Source organism: Rhinatrema bivittatum, chromosome 2 (assembly GCF_901001135.1).
Source record: "Rhinatrema bivittatum chromosome 2, aRhiBiv1.1, whole genome shotgun sequence".
NCBI lineage: Eukaryota > Metazoa > Chordata > Amphibia > Gymnophiona > Rhinatrematidae > Rhinatrema > Rhinatrema bivittatum.
In genome coordinates this window covers 238,496,429-238,518,732 of record NC_042616.1, presented here as the reverse complement: position 1 = coordinate 238,518,732, position 22,304 = coordinate 238,496,429, and the positions used below count along the sequence as shown (strand labels likewise).

The 22,304-nt window shown below is 46.4% G+C and overlaps 1 protein-coding gene and 1 long non-coding RNA gene across 3 annotated transcripts in view; one reads left to right on the top strand and one right to left on the bottom strand.

Annotated features, from left to right (window-relative positions):
* NR1D2 (nuclear receptor subfamily 1 group D member 2) overlaps positions 1-5,391 on the bottom strand; it is a 44,287-nt gene extending 38,896 nt beyond the window's left edge. The window contains exon 1 of one of the 2 annotated variants that reach the window (XM_029589306.1): positions 5,193-5,391. In XM_029589306.1, the coding sequence (XP_029445166.1) occupies positions 5,193-5,208 (16 nt within the window). In that variant the 5' untranslated portion in view covers positions 5,209-5,391. Of the gene's footprint in view, positions 1-4,735; positions 4,812-5,192 lie in introns of those variants that run through there. The other variant, XM_029589307.1, reaches the window with a different exon arrangement.
* The window catches only part of LOC115084426, a 29,324-nt gene extending 7,515 nt beyond the window's left edge, over positions 1-21,809 (top strand). The window contains exon 2 of the long non-coding RNA XR_003854552.1: positions 21,341-21,809. This is a non-coding gene — a long non-coding RNA (uncharacterized LOC115084426). The remainder of the gene's footprint in view (positions 1-21,340) is intronic.
* Positions 21,810-22,304: the final 495 nt, after the last annotated feature.

Genomic DNA, 22,304 nt, shown 5'->3' with positions numbered 1-22,304 from the left:
ACGCACCCAGGGTCCAGGTTGAGTCAGAGGCCAGTTCCAGTTGAAGCAGTCTACGAGATAACTCTCCGGCCTTACTTCTGCCCTCCAAGTTCTTTGTTTTGGAGGAGGCCCTTTGTTTCTTTGAGCCATTTAGGCTCCCTCACTGGGGAAGAGTGGGCAGATCTCCTCAGGGCACAGGTCCCTGATGTGGCGTGGTCCCCTTCCCAAAGTCAGGCAATCTTCACGGCCCTTTGCCACTGGGCCCTGGAGGACATCCTCCCGCAGTCCCAGCAGGCTGCCATATCCTGGTTGGGCCCAAGATAGATATAACAATACTGATGTCCATCTGTCACAGACATAATTTTGCCACAGTGGCAAAATTTAAATCCAGGGGCTTTTCAAGCCATGGTTAGCACTGAAAAGTGCTTTTGGGGGTTTTCGGGAGTGAGAAAAATAGAAAAGAGAGGAGATGGTAGGAGGAGAAGAATCTGCGTCCGATCGCTGCACAAGGAAAGTGAAAACTAAGAGGATACTGTTGACTGCACAGGAAGGCACTGCGCAGGCGTGCAGCAGCAAATTTTTCTGCTGCTAGGAGAAGTTCTTGCTGAGAGCCACCAGGGGGCGCTCCCAGAAAGCATGGCTAATTCAGCCTGTTTATCTGCAGAAAAGTATTGTTTTCTATTTATGAATAATGGATAGCGGTCTAGAAAAACAAGAAACATTTAACCCAGCCACTGTTTTGTTTTGCCTATCTTCTGCTCTTGCTGATGGCCCTTCTTTGCCCTCAGAGCTGTTCTGTTTACAGTATTCCCTTTCAATTCAAATTCTTAATTTTCCAAGAAGTATTACATCTCTGATGAAGTAAAAAAAAAAAAGTGTTCAAAATATCTTTATGTCCGCAAAGAAAAACACAGGCAAGTACAGTAACATGCCACTGTATGGCTTCTTCTGTGGGGTGAGTAACTCATTCAGACTATGTCACTGTTCTGGGATTAGACAAAAGAAATCTTATTAACTTACATCATTACATTACTAGACTATGTCTGGGTCATATTCAAGTAGTGGAAGGCACTAATGATACTGTATCGCAAAGTGAGTAGCCAAGCAGTAGTGCTCTGTCCGTGAACAGACAACACTTGCGGTTGCACCACAGATACACCATAGAAAGAAAAAAAAATGTGAGCCTGATGTAATCACCCTTTTACCACACAGAGCACTTTACCCAAAAATGCATTGCTAGCAAATAAAACTGTAATTTTGTCTCAGTCCTTCCCCTGCTTGCTATCTAATCAAACAAACCTGAGTCTAGCCTGATGAGATGTAAATGAATGCAAAAGGCAACTCTCCTAGGCAAAGGACTGAACATTCTCATACCATCCACGGTTTTTATGACAGTAGAAGTCATTTCTAAAAAAACAGTTTTCACAGGACAGTCAACAAAAGGTTGCCTCTCTATTTCTGAGCCATAGAAGTGTCACATCTCATCTCTTTTCAGTCCAACTGTTTCATCTGAACATCTTTAGGCTTCTCCAGGTTTTGGTAAATGGCACCATGAGCCTTCATTTGCAACTGCACAGAGATTTTGTTCCCTATTTAATATCCCATCCCAATTAACTTTAGTCCAATCACTGCAGTGACAGCCCTTGGCTAGGGGCACTGCTCCAAGGCTCCAGAGCCCCTAAGAATGGTCACCGTGTGCTACATGCACATTCCTAGCCCCAGCCGAACTGAAAGCAGAATACCTGAGCCGGGAAATCAAACCCAGGTCCATCCACTGAGCCAGCCAATACTTTCTCTTTTTAAGACAGCGATGCCGAACTCCAGTCCTCAAGTGTGACAAACAGGCCAGGTTTTTAGAATATCCACAATGAATAAGCCTGAGATAGATAATCATTCAATGAAGGAAGTGCATTCATATCTTTCTCAGGCATCTTTATTGCAGATAACCTGAAATTCTGGTCTGTTTGTGGCACTCGAGGACTGGAGTTAGGGTGGCCAACTTTTCAGGGACCATAACTAAACATCATGCTTTGGAGGGGAGGCTGGAAAGTTAGAGACTACTGTCAGTTGTTGAGCCACTCATTACTTGGCTTTCAAGCACCCCCCTCAATATATTTTGTTTTATAAAATGTTATTACAACTATCCTCAAAACACATCAACCGCAGGCTCTCTCATGCACTTTTGCTCTCTATAACAACTAAAGCTTTTTCTAATATACACACACACTCCCAAACACACAACTTCCTCTCTAACACAGATGGTTCACTCTCTCCTTCCTTAAAACCTTCCTAGACTTTCATCTGTGTCTCTCTTATGCCACCTGTCTCTCAATGTGCCCTCTCCCCTCGTGCTGCCCTCCTGTCTCTAGTCCCTTCCCTCCCCATGCTCATCTTTCTCCCCCTCCTGTCTCCCTCTCCTCCCCAGTGCCTTCCTCATCTCTCTCGTTTCCTCCTGTCTCCTTCTCCTTTGTACCTCTTCTTTCTTCCCTTCCCCCATGTCTCCTGCCTTCCCTCATGCTCCCACTGTGCCTCTCCCCTTCCCTGTGACCTCCTTCCTTCCATACCCTGTGTCTATCTTCCTTTCCCTCCCCTTTTCTCTGTGTCCCCTCTGTCTCTCCCCTTTCCCCACCCTGTGACTGCCTTTTTCTTCACCTTCCCCTCCTCTGCAACTGTATCCCTCGGCTGGCTGTCTGGCTTGCTGCAGCCCCTCTCTCAGGTCTTGGCCCAGCACTCAGTGAGGGAGGGACCCAGAGGGCATTACTGCCAAGATCTATGGAGTCACTGAAAGCTAAGGACTCTGCCGACTCCTCTCTCCATCCCATCCAATCGCAACACAGGAAATGAGGCAAGAGGGCAGGAATACAGCACAGCTCTCAGCTCTATCTTTCCCTATAACCAGGAAGCTGTGGGAAAGAGAAGCCTCTTGCAAAAACTGGATTTTCAGTGTCGGGTCAGTACTTCTGACTGGACACTGTACAGTACAGCTGAAAACATGGCTGTCCAGTCCAAAACCAGGCAGTTGGCAACTCTAACTGGAGTTTGCCCTCACTGATTTAAGACAATTTCTGCTTTGGTAATGGTTCTAACGTCATCACGTTCCCAATAGGGTCAGTTGGCAGGACTTTAACTCTTCCTCACCCCCACCCTTTATTATACAGATTCTTAACCTCAGCTAAAAGGCCAAGACAGGATGATCCTCAACTAAGAGTTAGATCAAGAATGGCCGAGAAGTGCTAACAATTACACTGCTTCCTCACAGTCACTTTGCGACTTATTGCTTACAAAGAGGCACTTTACTCCTAATAATGCAAAGCCTTTATTATCAATCTTATGTCTACAGAGGGCTGCTCACATTCTGACCTTCAGTTGAGGTCACCTAGTTGGAAATTTCACTTGGTAGTGGCTGCCCTACATCAGTGTCCTCCCAACACTTGGCAACTACAAGTATCATCCAAGGAATGTATTTTAAAGTCACCTGCACTAAATAAATGTTTTCACAGGATTACACCTGAAAAAAATGACGACAGTACTGCTTAAGAAGAGGTTCTAACACTTCTTGGAGTTTTAAGGCATTTAAAACGAACAAAAAAAAAAAAGTCAAGTCATGCAGAGTAGGACTGCAGATCCTGAGCTTATGAAACTGAAATCAAAAGATAAATGAGAATAATCATATCTTTACTGATAAAACTCATGTACATACAATATACTTGGTATAAAGGCTTTTGGAAAAAAAAAAAAAGACACTGTCCTGATATGTTTCACATAATAGGCTGGGCATATTCTTCTTAACTTGTTACAGCAAAGGCAAAAAGCAGGAGCAGACTGTACAGCCCATCCAGCATCCTAAGGGAGACCAATATTTATAAAATATACTAACAAAAGTGATTACTACTCTGAAAGAAAAGCTTGCCCCAGGCTTGACTAGACCCTATGCTATCACTATGCTCTTAAATGTAATCAATCTATTCAAATACTTCCTACACAATAAAAGTCATTTTCATCCGTCTGTCACACTCCCATAGGAGGCAGACGTCATAAAGCCTAACCTCGGTTACTTAAGAGCACATCACGCACACAAGCATGGGGAAATTAAGACTGAGTGGGTGGCTGAGGGAGAAAATTGGGGGGCAGCTATTGACCTATTCCGCTAAGAGAAAGAAATGAAGGGGAGGCAACATTAAGACTGGGAGAGGGGGTGGTTTTCACGATAATTCAAGCTTGGTGGGGCGTTGAGGCAAAGGTTGATCAAGGACTGACTGCATCCTGGAGTTGAGTGAGTAGCGGTAGGCCTGGCTATTATCGGAGACGGTATGAAGAACACTTTAGGACATTTTCGGTACTATGGACTATACCTTTACAATCCGTGAAGTTCTCAAACTCTCAAATGAAATCACTTATAATGGACATTATCCTAGTTAGTAAATATAATGACCACCAAGTTCGGAAAATTACATTTTGTTCCAAAACAGCCCTCTGTGCTTAGCTTCCAAGAATTATACTCTACTCCTCAAACGCCTGCACTATACAACGTTAGCAGCTCGGCTATTAACCTTTACTTCTGAACACAACTCAGCCCGAGCTCAAATCTAGACTCTCCACAATCCACCAGCTCCTGTCTCTCTTTCCCCAGTTTTAGCAGACACGTGTGTGACTAACTTTATTACAGCAGCAAGACAAACTTAATATCAACATCTAAAACCCGCGCACAAGTAACTGCAGCACAGCACCAGCGTTAAAGCCCTGAACGGCGACTCACGTGTACAACCCTGCTGGGCCGCCGCGTCACCGCATTCCCAGCTGCTGGCCACGTCCAATCAGCGGCGGCGCTCCCGCCCCCATAATCTCCCTCCCCTCCCCCACCACTCACTCAGCCCCCGAAACTAGGTCACAACAACAAGGACAAGAGCCGAACCTCACGTGGACCGGCGGCGAACCCGCCACCCGGCCCCCATTGTGTAATTCTGTCGTCATGGGCCGCGTGGCCAATCAGCAGAGACGCACGGCCGGGCGTAAACAGAGGCCGCACATGGCTAAGGAAAACGGTCCATGTGAGCTGGCACGGCCCGCTTATTCAGCGTCCCCCCCTCCCCCTGTTATCGGGTATAACGCGCAGAGCAGGTGGACGTTTTCTCCTACTGCTCTCCCCCTCCCTTCGGGGGTCAAGAAAGGAGCAGCCCCAGCCAAGCCCTGTGTCCCACCGCCGCAGCTCTTACCGCCGGCGCCATCCATAACTGCAGGTGGCAGGGGAACCGTCCTTCTCTCCTTCTCCTCTTTGCGCCGGAACCCTCAGCTGCGCCGGCCGGCCCCTGCCCCAGTGCCCACTGCCATCTCCCAGCAAAGACCCGCCACCCACCTCAGCCCTCAACTTCCCCCCATCCGCCTGATAACAGCAGCTGCCAGGCTCAGTGTCAGCCGTAGCCTGCACTGTTCCCGCCCTCTCCCCGCCTCTTCTCCCCTCCCCCACCACTGCACGGGGCGGAGAGCTGTGCCCGGCGTTAGGGCGGGGGCGGCTGTCAACAGTCTGAGCATGCGCAGCTCCCCTGCGTCCCTATCAAGGAGTGACCAGCGACGGGGACTCGATTTGCACCCATTCTGTCTGTTACAGACAGGGCAGCCAGGATTCGGCTTCCTTTATTTTCCTATTATGCTTCCTCATTCTCATCTCGGTCACAGTTTCCTGGCAAATCTTGGGCTGAGGCCCAAAACCTCGTCCCGGAGTCACATCCACAGCAAAGTAAAGCCCCACCTTTATCCTTTCCCCTCCACAGTCAACTTTAGATATTAAGTACTTGCGTTGCTAACTTCAGGCATAGGGTTTTTTATATGCTGGACATTCACAAACCCTGGAAAAACACTCAGCACTTATGTAGCAAATCAGCCATACCAATCCAGCACTAACACCAGAAATTCAAAGAACTCCTGTTGAGTGAGGCAGGACATTTTCAACCGCCAGATGTTTGCCATCCTAGTGTGCCTATTGGCAAATCCAAGCCTGTCTCAAGGTCGCAGAATACTCTGATGAGGCCATGGCCAGAGTTAAGTGCTAGGGTGCATAGGGAAAGGAAGAACCTGTAGGAAAAAAAAGACTTGATAATGTTTTGATATCAATTATTGGCAGTGCCGGTGCAAGATGTTCAGCCGCCCTAGGCGGTGATATCACCCTACCACATGATCTCTTTCTGGTGATCTCGCCAATGTATGCATCACGCCGCACGATGCCTTCTCACTGGCTGCGGTGGCAATGGCACCCTTCCCGCTTCTGGCACCTTGGAAACTAGTTCGCCTAATGTAACTCTTCTGACCAGTTTTTCTTATTTACATTAAAATTGTTATGATGTAATTTCCTTTTCACCGTTTTCCATTGTTTCAATGTAAACCAATGTGATGTATACACGAATGTCGGTATATAAAAATCCACAAATAAATACATAAAGGCTTCCACTGGCCCTGATTATTGATGAGATCTCACCTAGAATATTGTGTCCGATTCTAGAGACCATTCTTCTGACAGAACAGAGTAGATAGAGGTAGTCCAGAAAAAGACTACTAAAATGGTACGGAGTTTACACCAGGGTTAGGCAACTCTGGTCCTGAAGTGCCACAAACAGGATTGCTTTTCAGGATATCCACAGGATATTTGTTTGGTCATTCCCACTGCTATTTTATTCCTCCTTTTCACCTGGAATTTCTACCCATAAAGATTCAACATTGCATGCTGTTTCCCGCAGAACTTATTATCCTGTTTGACTCTATGCCCTCTTTAATATATAGTGCCACCCTTCCACCAATTCAATCCATCCTCTCATTTTGACATAATTTATAGCCTGGTATCACAATGTCTCATTGGTTATCCTCCTTCCACCAGTTCTCTGAGATGCCAGTTTTATCCAGCTCTTCAGTCAATGCTATGCATTCTAACTCTCCCATCTTAATTTTGTAGAATTCTAGCATTTGTATACAGACATTTCAAAGTATGTTTTTGTTTGTATTAACAAACTGCTCATCAGTTAACAGGGGTAGTTTGGAATCTTTCTTCTCTGTCTGCACTTAAAGGCACCTGGTCCACTTTGAATTTATTGCAACCTCTCTACTGGGATGCCCTATTTTCCCTGTTCTCGTAGAATCCTTCAAAGATACATTCATTCCAAACCATGCGCTTCGGAGTGACTGTCAGCTTTCCCCATCATCTAGTTTAAAAGTAGGACCATCTCCTTTTTAAAGGTTAGTGCCAGCAGCCTGGTTCCACTCTGGTTAAGGTGGAGCCCATCCTTTTCAAAAATGCCCTTCCTTTCCCAAACAAACCTAAAACTCTCTTCCCTACACCCTCGTCTCATCCACACATTGATACTCTGGAGCTCTGCCTGCCTCTGGGGTCCTGCATGTGGAACAAGGAACAGTTCTGAGGATGCATCCCAGGATGTCAGCTTTCTACTTAAAATCCTAAATTTGGCCTCCAGAACCTCCCTCCTCAGGGAAGCTGTAAGATAAACATCCTGTATTGGCAAGAAAACTATCACTAGTCAGAAGGCCACTGGTCAGAAAACTAATGTGCCCTATTGGCCCTTCAGAGAGCTAGCCTTGAAGGTGCTCCAGAGCTCTAGTCTCAGCTAGGAGTACAGAGAGAGCAGAGCGCTGTGCTCCAATTCCAGTGGACAGCAAATTTACTGAAACTCCATCCCGATGCTCCCAAGGTTGTCCTTAAAGGGCAAAGTGGCCCAAAAATTCTCCCTCTCTGAAGTCTTTCAAAACCCCAGGGTTTCGAGAGATCCTCGATCCTACAGTCCCGCCCCCCCCCCCCCCCCAAAGTATAAAAATAAAGCTTTAAAAGATTCCTGTCCCTGGTTCAGGTCCCACCCCAACCCTTCCAAACCCTCTCCCCATTTTGAGGAAAAAAGAAAAAAAACCTGGACCTCTTCCCCTCCCCCGCCCCCAATCCTTGCCCTTGCCCTTACCTATAAAACCCCGATGGTCTAGGAAAAGTCACTGTAGGGGTTTTTATTTCTCAAAAGGGAGAGAGGTTTGGGAGGGAGGGGGTGGGTGGGGGTGGGTGGAGCCTGCCTTGGGGACAAGAGTCTTTTAAAACTTTATTTTTTTACACTTTGACCATCTTAAAGGGGAGGGGGCAGGGGTTCTCTTGAGATCCCAAGAGATTTTGGAAGACTTGGGGGATTCCTTGGGCCACTCTATCCCTTTAAATGATGGCCCTGGGCTGTGGTTTCTGCCATTGAACACTCTTCACTGGGGGCAGCTAAGCAACAATATTTTCCTGTCAGTATTTTACCAGTGGGAAAAATTGTGCAGGATTTACTAAGTTATGGTACCGAGAACTGCACCTTAGTGTATCACATAGTATTTTCTCTTCCATGAAATATCTAAGGTACCTGTCAGGATTAGGAGGGAGGGAGTACCTGGCTAAAAGATTTTGATAGACTTTGAGAGCTCTGCCACCTAGTGGCACGGAGGACGTACCCATACAGCATGGCTAATTCAGCTGCTTATCTATGTGAAAATCAGCTTTGAAGTGCCTGAAAAGCGGAATATAATTCAAATAAATATAATAAAATATTCCTCGGCTTAGTAAATAGACCCTTAAGTTTGTACTTGAGGAAATGAAGGGTGAATTGACGAGCCCAAGATCACAAGGAGCATCAGTGGGAGAAATGGGATTTGAACCCTGGCTTCCCTGAGTCTCAGCCCGCTAAGTGGTATTTTTTTTTTTTTTTAGTTTCTGCACTTTATGAGAGTCACAGATTCTCATTTTAAAGAAAAACTCCTAACTTCCAAGAAATAGGTCAAATAAGATGATTACCAAATTAATAACTTAATATCTCATTTACAGTTTGCAATTTTATTAAGTATGTTTTTGTACCCCGCCTTGAATGTAGGAAAAGCAGGTAATAAACATTTTAATATAAATAAAAGTCCCACCAGTTCAATTTCACAGCTAACTACTATTCCTATTAGTCATTTATACAGCGCTAACAGTGTTCGTTAACCCACTCAACCAGTTCAAATTTACACCAGGGCACAACCAGCATATTTACAACAAACCTATGTAATATTTTCAAAGTATTCTGTAAACTTAATACTTCATGTTAAGACACTGGTTTTGCAAGCTCAGTCAGCTGTCAGTTCCTCTTTCTATGTATTATGTAACTCACCTTAATTAACTGTGGCTGGAGGAGTTCATCGTGTCAAGTGAATTAGAACCTGCTTTTCCTTGGTTCACCTGGAGTTGCTGGTAGATATTAGGTTGCCACACTCCTTACTGAAAGTACTTCCTGCTCAAATGAGAACTGTGCAACCCACCATGCTTGTGAGACTCTGGCTCACAGACAAACTTGGTAACAAGGAAACAAACACAACAACAGGCAATGCAAGCCAAAACAGAAACATTCTTAAAGTATATAATCAACAAGGGGGACTGAGGTGAAAATCCAGATATTAACCTGACAGCTACACCGCTCCTCTCGGCCCCCTTAGTCTTTACTTGCCCTTCTGCACCCTGCATTCCAAACCAATTTTAGACAAGTTTAAAATGTGTTACGAGAAGTTTAACTTCCATGAAACTTTACTTCATTCAAGTCTTAAAATAAAAGTGTTTTCAAGCGTGCATGCTAAATTGATGTGAACTGGGTTTCAAACACAAATCAGGTCGACGCTATATCGTGCGCTGAGCCTAGCTCATAGACTAACGAGCTCTTGCCTATCACCCAGTCCAAACCAGCACGTAGCTAACAGCACTCATCACATGTAAATGCATATAGGTGAGGCTATTAGCCATTACCCCCCCCCCCCATGCAAAAAAATCACCGTATACCCGATACACACGTTTTAACACAGAAAAAGTAACACCAGCCTTACGCACTCCAAGCCTTCTGAAACACCCCCCCACAAAGCCACAAAAATGTTAGGATCCTGCCTGCGGCGTCTCTTACCTCTGGCAGCTGGCCACCGCCGTCCTTCGCACAGCCCAAAAGCCGCTGCTGTACAGGTGCGTCCGTGGTCCTAGCCCCGCCGCCCGGACTGCTGCTCCTGCTTCTTTGCGGCTCCTAGCCACCACAGGGGGGCCTTTGCCTGAGCGGCAGGGAAGCTACCGCTGCCTGTTGCCACCGCGGCAGGGGTGCCGCCACCGACGCCACTGCCTGCTTCCATTCTCCTCGCGGCAGGACGCCGCCGCAGGCTCCTGCTTCCGGGACTCCTTTAGGCGTGGGCACGCGCCTCTTCGTTTTTTTTAAAGGGCCAGTGGCGGGAAAAGCCCCGTGGCCCTCACCTACGACGTCATCCATCCTTGCCTGGATCAGCCCTATAAAAGGGCCCTGCCTCAGTTCCTCAGGGCCTTCGGATCCGGTCTTCACAGCGTCTGTGGTCTTCCTCTCAGTCCAGGTCCTCTGTGGTCTTCCTGTTTCTTGATGGATCTTCGTTCCATGTTCTTCATGTTCCTGGTCTCCTTCGTCTTGATGTTCCTGGTCTCGTTCCTCATCGGAGCTCCTTTGTCGCTTGTTCCTTGTTCCTGTTATTCCTGACGTCCGGTGGTCCTGTTGTTCCATGTCCTGATGTTCTTGATGTCCGATGTTCCAGCCCTGAATCCGTCTTCCTCATCTCCAGCTCTTCGTCCAGTTCCCAGGTTCCTTGTCAGTCCACCTCCCCTGGCATGCCACTATCGTGGTCTGTGACCAGCCCATGTGGGGCTCTGTAGGGTGCCTCGTGGTACAAGGCCTATCTTCTCTTCTGCAGCGCAAGCCTGCGGAAGGCCCCTGTTTTTAATGCCTAGCTTCTGAATCCTGAGTCTTGAATCCTGTCCCGGTCTTCGGAGTTCCTTGTGCCTGCTTCCGTCCATGCCCAAGACTCTGCCAGAACCTGCTCCGCTCCAGCATGGTCCGCGACCAGCCACAGGCGGCAGTGTAGGGCGCACCTCGGTGCAGACCTCTCCTGAATCTTCGTCATGTCCTGGCTTCAAGTTCCACTGCTTCATCTGGAGTCTGTTTCGCTTTTGGCATGGTCTGCGACCAGCCATGGGCAGCTGTGTAGGGCGCGCTTCAATGCAGCACTCACCCAGTACTTTCTCTGTATCCTGAACCCTTGCCTGAAATCTCCAAGTATCCTGAATCCTTGCCTGAGACCTCCAAACAATTTGAAACCTAGTCTGAGTCTTCTGAGTTACTTGAAACCTTGTCTGAGTCCTCCGAGTATCCTGAGTCTTCGTCTGAGTCTTCTAGTTCCTGTCTTGTCCTGTTCCTGCCGTCAGCCTCCGTCTGGCCTCACGCACTCATTGTTCCCAAGCGGCGGGTCCGGAAGGGCTATCGAGTGGCCGGAGGGCTACTCCTGAGACCAGCATTGCGCTGCTGGGTCTCGTTGGTGCGTGTAGTTCCAGTGGAGGGCTGAGCCTGCCTTGTTCCTGTTCCAGATGTTCCTTGCCTTGTCTTTGGTCCAGCCTTGTCCCTGCTCCGCCCATGCTTGTACTCGCTCACCTCCCACGATGTGCGACTTGGAGCTCCTCTCTGAGCCGTCCTGTGGTCCAAGGGCTCACAATCTCCCTTGAGAAGCGACCACACCTCCGCGCTCGCAACAAAAAAAAGCTTAAAATCTTGGCAAGCCCCCGAGAATTTGGAGATTTCCCGGGAATTTGAGTGAGGATAAACATTTCCATCAATATTTGCGGCAAAAATGGGAAGAGTTTGCGGAGAATAATAACCCCCATAGAGAAGACCCAGTACTGTTTTGGGAGTCCAGTAAAGCAGTCCTCAGGGGGGATATAATCGCCTATTCTATTGCTCAGAGGAAAAGGTTAAATGCAGACATTCTCAGACTTGAAGCTCAGCTTTCCCTGGCAAAGAAGGCGCTGGCGGAGTCTTCTTCTCCTCAGCATAGAGCATCTTATAGGGCATGCTTAGCAGCCGTGAATAGCCACTTGCATTTAAGAGCCCAGAGATCCTTAAAATTTTCTGAGCATCATTTCTTCAGATTTGGGGGAAAATCTGGGAAATTGTTGGCCAGATTAGTCGCTATCCGCAGGAAAAAAACCTTTATTAGTGGCCTAAAAACGTCCGGGGGTCAGTTAGTAACAAAGAGCCCGGATATATGTGAAGTTCTGCGCCAATTTTACGAAAATCTGTATAAGGAAGATAGACTGGGAGGGCAGGCGGAGGAGGAGAAGTTTTTTCAGGGCTTACACCTACCACAGGTGTCCGCAGCGCACCGCTCCTTTCTTAGCCGCCCTATCACGGAGGGGGAGCTTAAAGGCGTTATTAAAACCAGTAAAACTCGCAAATCACCAGGTCCAGATGGCTTAACGACTGAATATTATAAGATTCTGGGTCCCTGTCTTTTAGGCCCTTTGACTGCTTTTTTCAACAATGCCTGGAAGCAGTGCCAATTTCCTACCCATTTTACAGATGCCCACATAGTAGTGCTACCTAAACCTGGGAAAGACCCTTTACAGGCTGCCTCCTTTCGTCCTATATCATTATTAAATTGCGATCTCAAGCTCTATGCAAGAATCCTGGCTCTACGCATGAATTCCATCTTACCCCTGATAATCTCCAGCAATCAGGCAGGGTTTGTGAGCGGAAGGAATGCTGGGGCTCATGTTATACGGTTACTCTCTGCGATTGAAGCAGCACATGACTCCCGAGTGGAATCCTTGGTTGTTGGCTTCGACTCGGAAAAAGCCTTTGACCGTGTGTCGTGGGAGTATATGTTTTCCGTAATGCAGCGGTTTGGGTTCCCCCCCACCTTTATTCAGGCTATTTCTATCTTGTATTTAAACCCAGTCTCGTATATTAGGGCTAATGATATGCTCTCACAGGCTGTTCCTATTAGGCGGGGGGTCCGCCAGGGCTGCCCCTTATCTCCGGTTCTGTATATTTTGGCTTTGGACCCGCTACTGCGAAAGCTAGTAGAATCCCCGACTATTCATGGGTATATGTACAAGCAAGGCCAATTTAAAGTGGCGGCCTTTGCCGATGATATGCTAGTTTTTCTGACAAACCCTGTGGTTTCCTTGCCATTGGTATTAAAAATTCAAACTGAATTTGGACTTTTTGCAGGGCTCAAAATTAACACTGATAAGTCAGAGGCACTTGACATCCTTGGTACCCTGCAGATAAATTGGCCAGGTAGCTTTCCACTGAGGTGGGTCCAATCAGCTCTTAAATACTTAGGGGTTTATGTTCCAGCTAAACTTAGCCACCTTTATGACTTAAATGTCACTCCTCTTAAACGGAAAATGCTCAAACGTCTGGACTTGTGGAGGGCTTTACCACTTCCTGTATCAGGGAAAATCCTTTTGCTACAAATGATGGAGATATCTAGGTGGCTGTACTTATTTAATATGCTTCCTGTGTGGACAAAAAAAGCGGACATTTTGGAAATTAATAAGGGGATTAGCCGTTTTATATGGAATGGCAAACGCGCACGCATCCCTTTAAAGACTTTAATGCTATCTAAACAGGACGGTGGTCTTAACTGCCCAGATCTTGAACGTTATAACCACGCCAGCCTCATTCAACATATACGGGATTGGATTCTTGGTACAACTTTCCACTCTCCTATGGACTTATACCAACACTGGTTGGCACCGTATGCGCCGGGGGCGGTCCTACATCTTGATGATCGATGCCTACCTAATTACATTGCTAGAAGTGTGGTGGTGCGTCCCCTCCGCCGGATGTGGCGTCTCCTTTGTCGCATATTCTCCTTGCAAGGGTCATCTACAGCATACCTGCCTATACGCGGATACTTAAAGTTTTCTCCGGGAATGACGCAACCATTGTTTAAAGTGTGGGCGGACAGGGGGGTGCTATATATGTTCCAACTTATTCAGGAGAACGCTAGTCCCCCTCAAATTCTCAGCTTTCAGGAACTTCAAGTTCGATATCACCTCCCACAGGCTGGTTTCTATGGTTATTTACAACTGAGGCATTTTCTATTGGAGGAACTTAAGGCCAACCCCTCCTTTGCGCTTTATAAGAACCTAGGTACTCTCCTTTCGGGAGAGGATGGCAAACGGCAGAAGTGTTCCCAATATTATTTAGCTCTGCGACAATCGGCTGGTCTCTCCGCCCTGCATCATGTAGCGCTCAGGTGGAACCGCCTGCTGCCTACAGCAGTTACGGCTCAGGACATAAAACGCTGTTTTCAAAAAATCCCTACTCTTGTCGAAAATGTACCCTTGCGGGAGAAATTGTATAAGTTTTTACATCAGGCGTACTATTCCCAACTCCAGGTCTTCCATATGGGACTTACTTCTGACCGCCATTGCACGCGCTGTAACTACCATCCCCCGGATTTCTACCATGGGGTTTGGTCTTGTACTGTGGTGCGGGGGTTGTGGAGGTCTCTCCAAGACTTGACAAGGCAGATGTGGAACCGGAAAATTTCCTTGGACCCCCCACTGTGGCTCTTGGGTGTGCCGGGTTTGGCGGGAGCTGGACTTACTATTAAACAACTTCATCTTCTCGACAAGTTTTCACTTATAGCTAAGGCGGCCATCTTGGCCCAGTGGACAGAGCCGAAACCACAATTTATACCCATTTGGAGAACAAAAATCCTCTGGCTCTTGCATATGGAATTATTGACGGCAAAACAAAAGTCATTCAAGCAATATGATAACACTTGGACTTTATGGATGGACTATATTGCCCTACTTCCTGCAGATACTACTAACCTTCTACCCAGCAAGCCTAAGGATTCCTGACTATGACTGCATTTGGATATCACCTTCAGATTTGGGATATTATTATGAACTTAGTAATTATTACTGGGTGGCCTACCTGGTTTCATTGCCTGGTCGTATTCCTCTGAGTATAGACCAGTAGGGAACTGTCTCCTTTGCTTTTTGTTTTGTTACTTATTGGTGCTGTCAGACATGTTTTTCACTTGTTACTCACTTGTTATTCACTTGTTACTTACTTGTTATTCCTTGACACTTATGCTGCTCAGGTTCAGCATGTTGGTTCACTGGCTTTATAGCATTGTGCAATACCAGTTGGGAGGGGGGGGTGAGAGGGTTTGGTGGTGGGGGGGGGGGGGGGGTTTCATGGGGGTTTGGGAGGGGGGAAGAAGGGAGGGGATAAAATCAGGGGGGGCTATCCCTTGACAGGTGGGAAAACTTGTTTGACTTCATGAATCCATGAGTTCTTGAACCCTGGAATTTTTGACTTCATGACTTATCTTACACACCTGTTGGGAGATCCCTGCTGGGGAAATATGCAGCATGTCCTTAGGGTGGTTGCGCATTTTCGGGCATTCTCTCACGGGGTGTCCCCTGCTTGCGGTTCAGTTTTACTAGTATATATGTCTAGTGCTGCACCCCTGAAATTCAGAGGCCTCCGTTTGGATTTTATTGATGTATACTGACAATATGTTGGGAATGCCATGTATGCTACTATATTGTACTGGTTTCTGAATATTTCTTTCAGCCTGACTGTGGGCCAAGTTTGCTGTATAGCTGCTGTTAATAAAGATTATATACACAAAAAAAAAAAAAGCTTAAAATACTGCTTTTCTGTGATTCCTTCTATTTAGTATCATCCTGATATTAAGTACAGGAAACCACATGAAAAAAAAAATTGCCAGCGGTCAGGCTAGGAAATCGGATACCCATTAATTGAGCATCTGTTTTTCTAACCGGCAAACAGCTACTTCTCCTGGGTGCTCGATGCCATGGACGCACTAGGTACATACAATTTATCCCTAGTGGGTCCTTTTTAACACAACCCCTCATTTAAATAATGCATTGCGCGCCCAGAAGAGGTGGTGAGCGCATATGAGGAAAACGGGCGTTCAATTATGAGCATCCATTTTACGCGAGCCAATATTGCATCAGCCTTATTGTGGACCTGGTGGTGTGGAGACTGTACCTCTCAATCTTAATGTGCCAAAATGTGGTAGAGTCTAGGCTGCACCTAGGCCAGAAAACTGGCAGCACATTGCTGACTGTACTGTACTAGCACTGGTGCTTAAAATACAGACACTACTTAACTCATACTTCAGGCTCCATAGAGAATAAATCATGCAGAATGGAACATTAGGAGGCACGAAAATCCCTCAACTTTGGCATCCTGCAAGTGAATGTTTGAGCAAAGCAATTGGCTCCAAACATCTTGCTCATGCTGTGAAATGACATTTTTTTTCATCAGAAAATTTATATTTTGATGGCAAGTGCACTTTAAAAAAAAATATTTAAATAAAAAATTAACCTGACAGAAACTCTGAGAAGTAACCCACGTGCAAGAGTTGTGTTACCTGTTGACTAGCTAAGCTGTATCTGCCGTGTGCACAGTCCTCTGCACAGTCCTAGAACTGGATGATCAGCCTTCTGAGAGCGATGTGACTTGACTGCTTGACTTCCTTAAATCCTCATTATCCCAGAGACCCAGTTCCTGCAAAGTCAGCATGCTGCTTCTGTCATAACTGCAGAAACTAATTCCTCAGGTATCTGGACCAGCCTCCCACGGGGAGAGGCTGCAGCAGTGACTTACTGTATGTGAAACTATTCAAATGCAAGGAACAGGTTTACCAAGTATATCAAAACCTACTTGCATCCTGCTCCATCATGTTACCTTTTAAATCCAACTAAATGCATTTAAAGGGCTATTTTCAAAGCCATTTTGGTGGGCAAAAAAGCATTTTACCTGAAGAAATGGGTCATTTGAAAATGTCCCACTTTGAACGTGGGTAAAATTATACATGTTGAAGAACAAATCGTGTAATTTTGTCTGCATTGTATGGAAACATCCCGGGGGAAGGGGGGGCGAGGGGGTGGCAACAATGTGTGTTACTTTGCCTGGAAAAATTGCCTGCAGAAAGAGTAGACACCCATCTCTATAGATACTTTTTTTCCCAGCACTACCAGGTCGATGCAATATGGTGGACATGCCAAAACTATGCTTCAACTGGGCGCCCACTGTTTCAACGTGCGCACAGGCTCCTCTCCTGGGCGCTTGCAGTATTCAAATGAAACACAAATGAAAAGGGTGCCAAAAAAGCATGTGGTGGTCAAAAAAGTGGGACCATAGCGCTATCCATTTTATTGCATTGGACGTCCATATAGCATTGCGCATTCCCCGCCATGTGGATGTGCAGATGTTCTGTCAAAAGGGCAACATGGGAAATGTTTATAGGAAATGTATTAATATTTTGAAATTTAACATTTTTCCCTCTACGTCATAAGCCTGCCCAGTGGGTATATAAATCACTGCTGGGAGTCCAACAGTCCTTTTTTTGCTCAGTTCAAATTGAATTTGTAGTGTGAACTGGTGCCTGGCATTCCTATTCACTATTGCTGGAAGATTGACCTTGCTTCACTTTTAACAGGGAAGAGGTATTTCGTTTTGTTTTTCCTAGGTGAACAGCCAGACACCAAGTCCTGGACATCCAGGAAAGGAGCAGGACCAGGGCTTCCGTTAAATGCATTGCTAGAGATCTGTACATGGATGCACAAATTTTGGACTTCCTTCCATTAAATGATAGTTTCCCTCTATCAGTTCATGCTGTACATGTGCCCTGCCTCTTTGTCCTTCCATTAACTGCATGATTTGCTATCTGTTAATGCTACCCAGAGGCGTGCCTGAAGTATTTGGCACCTGGGACAGATACTTCTTTGACACCCTCCCTCCCCCCCAATATATAATTTTAAAATTTCCTAAACATCGATAAAATATTTCAAATCAGTAGACACATCAAATAACACCCAATAATTAAAACTAATAAGGATTTAAAAATCTCCCACTCTCCATATCTGTCATTCTAAGATTGTTGTAGACTGGGGGCACACTGTTGCAGACTGGCTAGCGAGTTAGCAATCTGTTGTAGACTTGCTAGGAAGCTAGCAATCTGTTACACTCTCCTTCGCCAAAGGGGCGGAGCTAGCAATCTGTTACGCTCGCCTCCTCCAGAGGGGAGGAGTTAGTAATCTGCTGCCGCTCACTCCGCCAGGAGGGCGGAGTTGGCAAGCTGTTCTGCTGTGCTCCTGAAAGGGGAAGAAGTAGCGATATGACATGACCTGCTCCTCCAGAGGGGAGGAGTTAGCTATCTGTAATTCTGTTAGCGAACTGCTGTTAGATACTCCTGTAAGGAAAGGAAGTAGCAAGCTGTACAATCTGCTAAGGAGTAGCAATCTCTTATGGATCAACTCTCCAAGGAAGAGGAGTTGGCAATAGGTGTATAATACTTCGCTATTGAGACAGCAATCTATCATGCTCCCCGCTACAGAGTAGCAATCTGTATATATATATATATATAAGCTGCTGGCAAGTCTCAGAGAAAGAGGAGTAGCTGTCTATACTTCCGTGAGTGGAGTCAGTGGTCTGTAGTGGTTGGCTCCCACGAGGTGACAATAGTGAAAGGAATGACCACTTGGAGGAAATGGTGAATCCCTGGGCCGATGGCAGATGACAGCGTCCCCAGGAGGAGGTCCTGAGAGGAACCACCGGCTAGGCTAGAATATGAGATAAACACAATAGTTCTTTATTAGACTGGAAGCTGGACCACCAGAGATGGCAGTAGTGAGTCGCTGGCAAGGCATAAGTCCTTCTAATACTGGAATATAATCTCTGGGTCGCTGAGCTGCAGAGAGAGACTAGAAGCAGTGAGTGGACAGGGTATACTGGATACAAGATGGTGCACTCATAATGGTAGATGTCTGCAATCTCTATGCCACAGAGAGTCTTCAGTACATTCAGGAACAGGAGCCGTAGGCGAACACTGGTTCCCACAAACAGTCTGTAATAAGAACTCACAGTAGCTGTATATGAAATGGCTTCTAGAGTAGAAGAGAGTCTGTATAAGATTCTTGTAATCTTGCCAATGTAACTCTTGATCTCTGTACCTGTGATAACATCTTGGATGGAAAGGAGTCTTCAGAGCAATAGGAATGTAGGCCCTCATGGATCAAGTACTGATTCCTATGTATAGAACTCACTGTGTTCACGTCCGTGATCGCTTCCAGGAATTGAGGATTCTTCCGCGTGTTCTGGCAATCTGAAATCAAGAAGAGAGAGCGAAGCCCCCGTGGAGAGGGTACTCCTGGTAAGTTTGAAAAGGCCGAGCAGTGGGGACGGGTTCCCCGGCTGACTCGGATCGTTGTTGCAAGTATCGTGGACTGCCGAAGCAAGGAACTCCAACGGGACTTGCTAACTCGTTAAAGGTAGCAAACAAAGACCTTTTAAAGTGCAATTAGATGATGTCACTACGGGGGGACGCCCCCAAGGTTCGCGCCCTTGCTGGTACAAAGTCTGGAGCGCGCGCGCCCTTACATCACTAGGAACATGGCGGATCAGTAGATTCAGGCCAGCCCGGGGGAACCGGGACTATGGAGGCGGAGAGAAGCCGTGGCTGCACTGTGTGTCAGAGCCGAAGGAAGTTGCATCCCAGGTAGAGAGGGTGGAGCGAGGGGCGAGAAGAGGCACGAATGCAACACACACACACACACAAAATATGCTCCCTCTCTCTCAATCATACATATACATGCTTGGAGAGAGACAGAGGGAGCTTATGTGTGTAAGAGAGACACACATGCATACACACTTTCGCTGTACTTCTCTCACACTCACACTTTCTCTGTGTCTCTCTCTAACACACACACACACACTTCCTCTCTCTCTCTCTCTCCCTCTCACACACACATGCAGATAAAAAATGAACTGGAAACCACGAGCCAGATTTTGTATGCAGTGCAACAATGGAAAAGCAGAAAATCACTATTCCTCAAAACAATACAATCAAGAAATATAAATCAATCAGATTAGTAAAACCATACTCAAAAATAGACATTTCAAAATAGCTGATGAATAGAACAATATTCAATAATTAGAAGCTCCAGTACAAATTTTTAAAAATTTCCTAAACATAGATAAAATTTTTCAAAACAGCAGACATCAAATAACAGCCAGTAATTAAAACTAATAAGGATTTTAAAAATCCCCCACTCTCCATACCTGTCACCCTGAGATTGTCGTGAACTGGGCATACACACACACACACACACACACACACAAACAAAATATGCCCCTTGTCAAACACACATACACGCTCGGTGAGAAACAGGGAATTTCAGTGTGTGTGTGTGTTTGTGTGAAAGAGACAGACACATGTTTCCTCTCTCTCTCACACATATACACACACACTTCCTGTCTCTCACACATGATTTCTTCCTCTCCCACGCACACACACACATGCTTCCTCTCTCTCACCCCCACCTCCGCATACAGGCACCCTCTCACAAATACATACCAACAGGCACCCTCTCATATATATATATATATATATATATATATATATATATATATATATATATATATATACACACACACAGGCACATACACACTCACTCTTCTAAACACTCACCATCTCATACACACATAGGCATCCTCTCTCTCTCACACACACCCCTCTCATACACTGGCGCTTACTCTCACACAGTCTCTTGCTTCTTCAGCTGCTGGCTGCACAGCAAGGCTTCTTCTTCTGCCACCAGCTCTGGGAAATGCCAGTGGCACCACAGGGCTTCTTCTTCTGCTGCTGGCGCCGGGAAATTCCGGCATCACTGCTGGGCCTCTTTTCCTTCTACTGGCCTCTTCTGCAGGACCTTGCTTTTGCTGGTGGGGAGCGGAAACTCCGCCGGCACGTCACTTTTCCGCACCGCCGCAGGACCGACAGTCAGCTCCATTGCCATTGTCGCAGTTGGCGACAATGGCAATGGAGCTGACTTCCAGAGCAATCCTCTCCCAAATCCTTTTTTGGTAGAAGAGGAAGCCTTTGATTGGAAGAGCACTTTGTAGGTTTTCGCACACAGCCCAGCAAAGCATTTCCTTCTCAGCATCCGTGAAGTGAGCATCACATGTTTGCTTCTGTGGTGCTTGGCAACCACTGTGGCTTGCCTGTTTTTCCTGACCTCTAGCCTCTCTCTCCACCTGAGCAAAGGTTCGCTTTTCTGTCATGGTGATATTAATCTCTGCTCGTCTGAACTGTGACTGAAAATAAAAACATCGTATATGTCAGATTGTTGTTAATCAAAATTACTTTGCGATTCAAGATAACGTAGGAATTTCTACTGTCCATTAATCGATGTCAATATAACATTCCCCAAATGATTCCTAGGAATCTGCCACATGGATAAGAATGTTCAACAGTTAATGGAAGAACAAAAGAGTAGGTCACATAGGTAGCATCAGAAGCGTACTAAGGAGGGGGTGAGGGGGGTGGTCCCCCCTGGGTGACAACAGGGCCAAGTGAAGGTATGATTTTTGAATGTGCTACCGTGTTTGCATTTGATGTTTTTCTTTTGGGCGCTTGGGTGGTCAACAGTTGAAAACTATGTAAGGAACTTCAACATGTGTTTCTTTATCTGTCTCCACAGATCAAGGAGTCAGCAATGTGGCAGATGGCGTGGAAGGAGAGACACAGTCTCCTTCCACAACGGAATTCACATTTCCAATGTCAACTAAGTGTGCCCCTATCAACACAGCCTGCTTGTCGAGGAGACCCAGCCCGAGGTCCCTATCACACTGAACCTGTCGCAGGTAGTACCAGAAACTCAGGGAGCTGAGGCAACAGCAGTACCGGACAACCTGGAGGAGGCAATCATAGCCATCGAAGGGCCGATCTGATGTCAAGTTTGAAGAAGCGCGACGAGTCTGTTGCACAGGATTGGCAGTCAGTACACTCGGCACTCTGGGAAATGCGAAAGGAGAATGCAGCAGAAGTGGCTAATATGGCCAGCCTGATGGGCAAACTAATCAGCGCCGTCAAGGATGTAGCCAGTGCCTTGAGGTCGGGGAACCACCCATAATTTTCTTCTCTTTGCCTAATAAAAGGTTTTTGTTGTGTGTAAGCAATACATTATGTCTCTTATTTATGGGCTCAAGTTTATACAAAGGGAAGACACCTGCCTTTTGCCGGCCAAAGACGAAGCCATGGCGAAGTACCATGCCCTAGGCCTGGATCAAAGCTTCACCGGTGCATACTCACTGGACCGGGTAAGTGGGGGCCGGGGGGGGATCGCCTGGGCCCAGAGGAAAAATAAATAATCTACAGCAAAGGTTAGCCTCTTTTGTTTTGTGGCACATCTGCAACAGGGCCCACTTCACCGTGGCACAACTCATTGTGGCGAACTCCTTAATCAAATAAAAGAGAGCATGCTGTACATCAGCTTGTGTTAATTGTACCCTGTGGTCCCTCCTGATGCAGCCGGATGGGCGAAACATGGTGACTGTGTCGGGGTCACTACTTTGTTTCAAGTGGACCTTTTTAATTAAAACTTTGTGGAGTTCCAGAACCCTAATAAAGTTTAATAATTTGTGCCACAACTCCTGTAAGGACTA